We start from the raw sequence: 10,754 nt of genomic DNA on the forward strand, positions 1-10,754 counted from the left end.
AACACAGCTTCGCCATAAGGGCGTTTTTGCACTCATCCGTGATTTGACTGATTCATCAAAATACGAAGCGAATGAGTATAATGCGTAAAAAGTGACTTCTCACGCGCCATTCAACTTTTTGTGTCAATTCAAGTGCGACTGTAGCCCTTTCAAGGCGAACCGTACTTTTGACACACATCACTTGACATGACAGTTGACCCATAGAGTTAAAATGGCGCGTGAGAAGTTATTTTGTACGGACTATACGTATTTTGTATGACTGCCACTTCGAATCACGGAACTACGAATACGGAATGAGTGTGTAACCACTAAGCTACTCCGTAGCTTGACTTGTGGTTATGGCGGGGGAATAAAGGAAAAGCATATAAATCTCTTAGGTGTAACTAATTTATTGTAACATAAACGACTAGAAACTTAGGTACATTACTACAATATTTTACGGCTAGTTTTGTAGACTGCGTGTGCGACTGATACGTGTCGCGTTTTTTGCAGCCGCGATGACTTTAGAGTAATGTCTGAGCATAATCAAAGTACGGTCTGTATGTCTCAGCCAAGTTAGACTTCTGTGGGTCCGGGGTCGCGGCCGAAGCGGCTGACTACAGTATGAAAATGTATAAGTAACGTCTGACTCAGGAAGCCCAAAAGCGGCGCCATACATTTTCAGACTGCGTATTCGTCACGCGCATGAGTCTCTGTTTTACCGCGACCCCTACTTCGAGGGTCGGGGTCGAAGCGACGGACGTTCCGTGGCTGACGCAATAATATACCTAATAATAATATTATAGAGTCTGAAAATGTAAGGCGCCTCCAAGCGCTCGTAGCTTTATCACTTTTTGACATAAGTAGAGTCTGAGCAAGGTCGCCATTCCAGCACCTTGAGACTCTAACGATCAGTGTTTCGAACTATGTGCCCTGCCAATTGCCACTTCAGCTTCGCCACCCGCTGAGCAATGTCGGTTACTCTGATTCTCCTACGGATATCCTCATTTCTGATTTGATAACGAGAGTAAATCCAAGCATAGCTCTCTCCATCGCTCGCTGAGTGACTCTGAGGTGGTTGACCCAAGATGCTGGATAGGCGACCTTTTACTGGAAAGCGCTTCGTTCGAAGACTAAATTGACAGTCGACATCAGGCGATTCGCTGGGAGCAGGCGGCGCAAGACCGTGGCGTGTGGAAAGTCCCTACAAGAGACCTATATCCAGCAGTGAACGTCTATCGGTTGTTGATAAAGATGATAATGAAAGTCTGAGCACATCAGTCAAAGTACACTCTATAGACCTCAGCTATAGTGTCGTGACATGGTCGTGACACTCCAGGCTATGGCTCGTCGTTGGTGGTGTACTGCATCATGTCGGGCGAGGCGCGGCACGGGAACCAGATCTGCGCGGTGGGCAGCGGGTAGTACTGGTGCGCGCGGATCTGGACATTGTCGAATCGCCAGAACCGAGGCCCGCGGAAGAAGTACGTGTCTGAAATACAAAGTTTAACAAATTATCAGCTCTCTATGCGTGTTCTATCGCCTGTATAATGGGGAGTGCTCTGAAGAGCTTTTTGACCTCATTCCACCCTCTTTTTTCTACAACCGCACCGCGCGCCACCGTAAGGAATTTCACCCTCACCATCTGGGTGTCTGGTGCACTTCGACCGTCCGCTGCGCCAGATCCTTCTTTCCACGCACGTGCAAACTGTGGAACCAACTCCCATCGGCGGTGTTCCCACTAGATTATAACATGGGGTTATTCAAGGGGCGGACCAACAAATTCCTAAAAGGCCGGCAACGCATCGGCGGCTCCTCTGGTGCTCCAAGTGTTCATGGGCGGCGGTAATCGCTTAACACCAGGTGACCCGCCTGCTCGCTTGCTCGCTATATCTATGAAAAAAAAAAAAAAATTATAACAGGCATAATACAATTTACGCCCTCTTGCATAGAGTAGATGGCTGCCGCACAGGCTGTCTAGTCCACGGGGACTCTACATTCCTCCACGCAGACATTTATTTTGGGGTAGCCCGTCTTTTTTGTTGTTGAGGGGGAAAGACACGATCTCTTAGGGGAGAGGGGATTATGTGAGGTTTCTACCCACGGAACCCCCCTCGGTGGTCATACTCAGCCTATAAAGAAGCACCGGGAACTCTACTTTACCTTCTTTCCATATAATAGCCGCGTCTACAGGATACGGCACATTCCTCCACGCCGACATCTCCTTGGGGTATCCCCTGTCCATAGTGCGCGTCGCCTCATCGAAGCGCCAGTACCGCTCGTACTCAATGAGGTAGGTCTTGTTGTTGTAGTTGGAGATGAACACGGTAGTTAACTCTGGTACTTGCGGTATCTTGTACTCGGTGATCCTCCCGCGCTTCACAAGACGGAAGCGAGCGCTGAACTCCCAGTAGCTTCGACCTGGAGGCCAAAATCAAGCAAATTATGTGAGAAGGCTAATCCACTTTGGTGTACCGTGAAAGAGATGGTAATAATGTCAATACGGGATAGTATAAATAGTCCGGTCAATATTGGTGTTCCCAACATTTGTACCAATTTTTATTGGGAACACCAATATTGACCAGACTATAATATTATAATTTATAACCCGTAGTGTGAAATGAGCTATAGACGCTACAGGCTAGTTGCCGTCAAGTGTCCCCTTTGTTTTTGTTTGAATATTCTAAGCATTTGTTCTCCAACAGCACCCCCCTGTCAAGTGTCAATGTCATTCAAGTGCCAAGAGAGCCTTGTCGCACTATACCTACGTGGAATTTCGACTAAGTACATGCGGGTCCAGACCTTGACGATGCCTCTTGCGGTATACGATGGTAGGTAGAAAGGTGAAGGAGGAACCGTGTCAAAAATTTCTTGGGCACACTCTCCGAACGACATTTTAAAACCCTTTTTTAAATCAGTACCCTCATTATAAATGCGAAAGTGTGTTTGTTTGTTGGTTTGTCCTTGAATCACGTCGCAACGGTGCAACGAATTGACGTGATTTTTTGCATGGGTATAGATAAAAACCTGGAGAACGACATAGGCTACTTTTTATCCCGGAAAATCAAAGAGTGCCCACGGGATTTTTAAAAACCTAATTCCACGCGGACGAAGTCGCGGGCATCAGTTAGTTCCTAATGAATTCATGGCTACGGCCTTGTGAGTCAAGAAGTCAGCAAGTGCCTCTGTGCTGACCTGAGAAGACGACGATGTGTCCGTTCTGCTTCTCGTAGATGGTTCTGATGACGTTGATGTACTTGGGCAGGCCGATGAACACGTCGTGGAACCGCTTCGGGTAGCCCTCCACGATCTGCTTCCTTTCGCTTAACACCCACACCCACTGCAATGGAAGGAATGGCCTATCAAACGCTGTATCTTTTGCAAATGCTGAGGCCCGGTATCCACCTAAGCGGAGAGGAGAGGAGATGCGTTGAATCGACCAATCAGATTCAAAATAGATGACGTGAAAAAATTATCACGTCATCTTTTAAAAATCGAATTGGTTTACTCCGCTCCGCTTAGGTGGCTTATTGATTTGTTGGTTTGTTGGTTTATCCTTCAATCACGTCGCAACGGAGCAACGGATTGACCTGATTTTTTGACCTTGATTGCATGGGTATAGTCAAAGACCTGGAGAGTGACATAGGCTACTTTTTATCCTCGAAAATCAGAAAGGTCCCACGGGATTGTTAAAAACCTAAATCTACGCGGGCGAAGCTGTGGGCATCAGCTAGTAACTTATAATGCAAAAATGTGTTTGTTTGTTGATTTGTTGGCGTCCAATATTGGACAGTAATAGTAATGAGTGCCATCTTGCTTGGCTGCTTCTCAGCCTTCCCCATACAGCCACCCTGGAATATTAAACAGGAGACGCTACCAGCTCCTCCCTGAATACGTAGATCCTACCCTGGATGACTTAGATGGTGTCGTACTGTTACGCAGAGTTGTAGTTAGTGAAGAGACAGGTCGGGTGTGTTTTTTCGCTCTAGGCGGTAACGTAGACTTTTCGAGTGATCTTAGATGGCTCTACGGGAGAGGAGTACTTTACGCATAAGAGACCAAAACGGTTAAGTACGGAAACCTGCCCAAAAAAAGAACAAAAATACTTGGGAAAAGGAAAAGGAAGAAGTTATATGTACCTCCTCCTCGAAGACGTAGATCCTACCCTGAATGACTTGGATGGTGTCGTAGTTGGTATAGCAGAGGTCGGGCACGTCGTTCTCGTCGTCTTCTTCACTCTCCGCCTTGGTGAAGCGCGGCGCGAGCGACGAGCGACCCGACTCTATGCTCTCTGTTCGATCTTCCGACGACGCCGCTGGCGAGTGTACGTCCTCTTTTACTGGAATTTCGACAAAACTGTTTAAATTGATCGGCGCCCATCAGTCGCGTCTCGTACTGTGCGCTTAATATTACATATAAGTATTCCACAGAGTAAGGGTGGTAGATAAGTGCTGAGAGGGTGTCTTAAGATTTCCCCCTCGTCAAAAAAAAAGGTAGCTAAGTAAATATAATTATGGCCTCTTCTGTAAAATTAACAAAATATCTAACGCTGGCGTTATGGATTCGCTCGCGGCCACTTTGTGAATTTTAACGAAGTATTTGCTCATTAGGCAGATAAAATACTCATTAGCCAAAGGCTGAGTTGAACTGATGTTAGTCTTGACTAGTCATAAGAGGCTTTAAAAGAGAGATGGGTACGTGATTTATACTGCCTTTATAGTCTTGAGCTAATTAACTATGAACTTACAATACAGCTCCTGCATGCCCATTATATCGTCTTCATGAAGTTTTTCAACAGGCACCTAAAAGAATTAAGAAATTTTAATTGTTGCAGACCAAAAAAAATACAATTGAGCTGATAAATTCTAACAAGCACCGCTTGATGAGAGAAATTAATATCAGTCAAGTGAAGTATACACGGCGTCAGGTAAAAAGAACTTTGACCGTTAACATACCTACCTGCCGTTGCCTGGTAGAGGTTGCTCTGAGCAATAAGGCCGCCTTTGCATACAATTGTTTTTTTTAGTTTTTTTTTTTTTTTTTTTTTTTCAGATACAAGTTAGCCCTTGACTGCAATCTCACCTGGTGGTAAGTGATGATGCAGTCTAAGATGATAGCGGGCTAACCTGGTAGGGGTACGGCAGTTTTTTATTAAACCCATACCCCTTTGGTTTCTACACGGCATCGTACCGGAACGCTAAATCGCTTGGCGGCACGGCTTTGCCGGTAGGGTGGTAACTAGCCACGGCCGAAGCCTCCCACCAGACCAAATTTTAATTTCCAGTTTTTAATTTCTTTGTTTTATTGTCATGTTTAAATCTAATATTTTGTGTGCAATAAAGAATTTCTATCTATTTATATCTCCAATATCCGGTCCGAGCACCCTGGTATACAGTCATCGCGCGGCAAAGCTAGCAGACAGACAGACACACTTTCGCATTTATAATATTAGTATGAAAGTATGGATGTATTGAAAGTACCTGGTAGTACGGGTACATGACAGAGGCCTTGACATTGGAGTGCGATAAGCCGAGCGCGTGGCCGATCTCGTGCACGGCGACGGCGAAGAAGTCCGTGACGTCGTCGTCGTCGTCAGCCGCGCCGTCGCCCCACAGCTCGTCGTCGTCGAAGTGCATGGCGCCGTGCGGCGGCGGGAACGCGTGGGCCACCACGTGACCTGGCCCGTCAAAAGGAAACCTACGTTACAGAGGGACCACTGTAGTTTTGACACTATTGAAACTGCAAAACAAAGATAAATTACACTAGTATAGGTATTTACTCTATTCAGGTATATGACTTTGAGTAAAAGTCGCGAGATGGCTGTTCGAGAGACATATTGCGCTAAACGATGCATTGAGGGTAGGGAGATGGAGGGGCAACACCGTAGCACGCATCCTTCTATATAAAAAACATAGAGCTTCGTTGAACCCGTTTCCACCCGTGCTCTGCTATACACAAAGGCAGATTAAATGTCGAGAGCGCCCTAGGCAAACACCTCATAGGCGCCCCTCTAACGCCATATTAAACGAAAGAACAAGGACTCGTCGCATTGCATAGCTGGTAGTTATAGTGATTATACTAAGTATTTATATGAAATAGTGAAGAACCGCACGACATGACGCTTTGCAATATTAAAGAAGAGGCAGTTTCGGTCACTCCAAGATAACATTTGTAGGGATAATTAGGTAGGCCAGGTAATTGAACTCTACATGATCGCGCGCGCTCCTTCGTAACCTCGCGCCCCTAGCCACGTGCTTAGTTGCCTTAGGGATAATCTGCCTCTGGCTATACAATGGAGCGATGAAAATGTTTGGTGGATATCACACACATCCATAGCAACGTAATATCACATCTCTGGTGGCAAAGCAGCCAAAGACAAGTGACTGTGAGGGCTGAACTGCTTAAAGATTGGTTATAGTTACCCATCGCCGTGATCCTTGCTGGCGAAGGACACCTGTATGTCCGCTTTGCCTTGGTCCACGCGGCGGAAGCTGAGCCCTCCGTGCGGCGCCCAAACTTCCAGCCCCGTGCTCATCAAGGTTTCCACTCGGGACTTTGGCAGGGTCCCAGTCCCGTTGATTACCCTACAAAAAGTTGGAATCTCTTAAAAGTCTTTTCGGGGACTTTTCTTTTGACTTTGACGTAAAAGCTTTATAAAAATGTTTGTACCTGTATGTAATAGCTTTCTTGCCCCATCCTTGTTGCAGGATGTATCGCTTTCTGCGATGCACTTCCGACTTAGTTTCAATATCTTTCACGCCGCAGCGTCTTCTTTTGAAAAGCTGTTGAATGAACAAGTCGTATAGAAATTACGTATGTTTTATACTTAGTGACAGGGCGGGAGGTGTTTCAAGTCCAGTTTGTCACATGCTGTACGTTTTATCAATACCATGCCTATGGTCTGGGTGTCTGGTGCACTTCGACCGTCCGTTGTGCTAGATTCTTCTTTCCACGCACATGCCAACTCCCATCGGCGGTGTCCCCACTAGATTACGACATGGGGCTATTCAAGGGGCGGACCAACAGATTGCTAAATGGCCGGCAACGCATCGGCGGTTCCTCTGGTGCTGCAAATGTTCATGGGCGGCGGTAATCACTTAACATCAAGTGACCCGTCTGATTGTTTGCTCATACAGATCTGACTGTTATGTATCGAATTTCTAAATAAATGACAAGGTTGCAAAAGAAACGGTCGGCTTTGCATTCAGATTTCAGCGGCCCAGACCAGAAGATAGTGTTTATGTTTACCTAAGTAAAACTTAAAACCAAAGCTACGAGGGTTCCAAACGCGCTCAGGTCTGAGGGTGAGATCTATAGAGAGCACTCTGACTTAGCTTAGATTTAAGACAGAGTTAAAACGAGACAGAAGTATATTTTAATATATTTATTTTATTATATCTGTCTTAACTCAATCTGTTTTATGGTTTTAACTCAATCGCTCTCTATAGATCTCAACCTGAGAGAGCCCACAACAAACTCCATATTTGTAAACATACTTTCCTAGTTTCATCGTCAAGGTACCCGGTCGGTGGCAGGCCGGCGAAGCTCTGCATCTTGGCCACGGCGTCGGCGACGGACTGGCCGGTGTAGGTCTCGCTCTCCGAGAGAGACACTTGTGGCAGGTAGCCGTACATCTTCATGAAGTCGACCTGAATCATTAGCACCATTATTCTGGTTCGTTCCTACTTTTCAAATTCGGTTTGCATAAAAAGTTAGGTAAGCTTCAGTCCTATTGGCCACTACTCGCAGCGACTTTTTTCGGGTCGAATTTTCAATTTTATTTTAATGGAACCCTTGCAGTTTGAACTCCTGCTGATCTAAGTATAAGTAAGTAGGTACTTTAGTGGTATTAAGTCGCTATAACTTATAAGTACAATGTTATTATTCATAGGATAGGTATTATAGGTAGGTACCTAATAGAATGACGCCGTTCAATCGGCAGTTCTGAGAATAGGATATTAAATAAGTAGGTGATGCTGTGTTGTGTTAGCACTTCGCAGATCATATTAGACACTTGGTTACAGTCATTTTTTTCTAAATATCCCCTGATACTTCTATCATAGAAGTCTCAGACGATTAAAGAAAAATGGTCTCACCACTGGGAAATGCATTTACGCATCCCTCCCGTGAACGGGCAGGGTATGTGGGACTCGCCAGCCGAGAGGCAACCAGAATATCCACTAAAACCGCGCGCTGCGCTGGCGACTGGGTCACGGGAACACCGAAGCATTTCTACCGCGCCCAGCCAGCGATGTCCACCGAGGCGGACCCTCCACCGAGGACCTTTACATCGAGTCACTGCACGTCCGAGGCGCACCAGTGCGTCTATATACAATCTCACCCTTCGAACCTTGTGTCGTAGCCTATCTTACCTATCTTTTTCTTAATTTGTATAAGACGATTGTTATTGTATACCCATAGTTGTTTTTTTTATATAATACAATACATCTTAGGTTTAAAAGATAAACAGGTACGTATTTTATCACGGTATACCTACTTAAATATTAAGCGATAAATTAAACAAAAAATTAGGTCACCGATGCCTTAAAAAAACGTTATAACGCATTTAAATAATTAAGACTTACCTCTTCGATAGTGGGTGCGTTTTCCTCCAGGAAAATAGTTTTAGCTGACACAGCACTGCAAGTGGTGTAAAGAAGATTTGTAAACGTTACAATGTACCCCAGTAGGGAGATGAGGACACAATTGCGCGGGTCCATGTTCACGATCGAATGGACAAAAGCGTGCGCACACTGCCGACCTTTGACAGCTACTTGCAGATAATAATAGGCCAGGAGATCGTGGACTTGAGGAACGTTAAATCGCTTGGCAGCACAGGTTTGCCGGTAGGGTCAGGTAGGGCCACGGCGGCCTCCCATCAGTCCAGCAACTATTTAGAAATTCTAAAGTCCCAAGTTGTCCCTGCCGAATCAAGCTTGGGATCTGTCGAGGAGGTCGTCAAAACATGAACAAACTACTCGCCAGTGCACCTACCTATAAATACACGTCGGTGTGGATGGTGGACGCCCTGCCTGCTTACTCATGTGTTTATTGGGACACACATTTAGCTTGGGACGCTATTTTGATGACACTGCGCCTGGGTGATGCACTCCACACCGGACATTGATTTTTATTTCTGTTCAGTTCAGATCAGTTCTGTTGACAGCACAACTGGGTTTCTTTTCTTCTACTTACCTATTTCTATGGATAAAAAAGTACTTTTTTGAGTAACTGTAGATCGATATATCACACTAAACAATTTCAGTGTCATACACTGAACAAATTGTTCGCCAGCTCTCAAACTACTCGCCATGTATAAATACACGGTCTGTCGGTGTGGCGTGTGGATGGTGAACGCCCTGGCTGTTTACTCATGTGTTTCCTACTTGGGACGCTATTTTGATGACACTGCGCCTGGATGCGATTGCACGCCACACCGGACATTGATTTTTTATTTCATTAATTATTTACTTATCAACGATCATTGTGAAGCACCTACTTGCGAATGTGTGCAGTGTGCGATATCGTTTTTGAGTTTGAATGCGAATAGTTACATGATTTTTCATTTATTATGCTCGCGGCTTCGACCGCGTGGATTTAGGTTTTTAAAAAGCCCGTGGGAACTTCTCGATGAACTCCGCATCTTCCTCCGTTCCTTGAACTCCGCACCAAATTTCATCGTTATCGATTGAACGGATGGACACTGAAAATCTAGCAGGCAGATGGACAGACCCACTTTCGTTTTTATAATAAGTATGACCAGTGGCGTGCAGGTCATAGAGGCATAAATGCACTGCTTACCCCAGTTTTTAGCTCAATGCATATTTTTCATTATAACCTGCCAGTGAACAGGCTCCTACTTAACTAGTGCCTACCCTGGCTTCAAACCATGCCACTGAGTATGACGTATAAGTATATAAGGTAAGTTTACAATGCCTATCTTCAAGTTCATAAGCGGTGATAGGCTGATAGCCTAGTGACTTGACTAGAAGACTTTGCCACATATTCGGAGGGGTAGGGGTTCCATCCCGGATTTACCTCTAACCTCTAATAACTTTTCGGTGTTAGGTGCATTTTAAACAATGTACCTACAATCCATCAGCCTGTGTATTCATTGCTGGTCATAGGACTTTTCAACGGCGCGCCCGGAACATGGTGCCCATTCTGACCACACTGGGCAGGCGAGTTGGTCAGCGCAGGGCAAGGCCTCTTTGCACCAGTGACGCTGCTGGCCGTCTATGTAACTGAAGGTAGAGGTGCGTGCTCTGGATAGGGGACCGAGCGAAGTTATTCGTTACGCTATCACCTAATCTATACAAAATCTATAAAAAACATGAATAAACTATAGTAAGTCCGTAATTAAAGTAGGTAATTGTTTAATTACCTACTTTAATTATAATTTCATAAACAATTCGATATTGCAAAAAGGTTGATGACCGACCCACTTTAGGAAACTTTGGAGTGATGAACGCGTTGAGGGAGGAAAGACCTCTCTCCGGTACCTACTGGCTACTGATATAAGTACCTAGTTTTTGTTTAAAGGTTAGTTAGTTAGGTATCTACTTAGCATGGTAAGTAAGGCCTGTGGCCCCCCGGTTTCCATCCAAGCAGAGCGGAGACTAGGTTTATGTTTAGTCGACCAATAACATTTTTGAAAGATGGCGTGATAATTTTTTCATGTTATCTTATCGATAGAGGAAAGCTGGGCCCTTAGAGAAACTTGCTACAACTAGAGATAACTCATGTGCTAACTGCTACCTCTACATTAGCAGATT

At 45.2% G+C, this 10,754-nt stretch overlaps 1 protein-coding gene across 1 annotated transcript; it reads right to left on the bottom strand.

Annotated features, from left to right (window-relative positions):
• Positions 1-369: 369 nt before the first annotated feature.
• LOC117996082 (matrix metalloproteinase-25-like) lies at positions 370-8,734 on the bottom strand. Its single transcript, XM_034984088.2, has 10 exons — positions 8,565-8,734; positions 7,476-7,628; positions 6,649-6,761; positions 6,402-6,563; positions 5,460-5,676; positions 4,727-4,781; positions 4,119-4,318; positions 3,175-3,319; positions 2,143-2,400; positions 370-1,471 (listed from the first exon to the last, which is right to left on the bottom strand). Exons 1-10 carry the CDS (start codon positions 8,697-8,699, stop codon positions 1,320-1,322), a joined length of 1,590 nt encoding a protein of 529 aa, XP_034839979.1. The 5' UTR covers positions 8,700-8,734; the 3' UTR covers positions 370-1,319.
• Positions 8,735-10,754: the final 2,020 nt, after the last annotated feature.

Source organism: Maniola hyperantus, chromosome 3, assembly GCF_902806685.2.
Source record: "Maniola hyperantus chromosome 3, iAphHyp1.2, whole genome shotgun sequence".
NCBI lineage: Eukaryota > Metazoa > Arthropoda > Insecta > Lepidoptera > Nymphalidae > Maniola > Maniola hyperantus.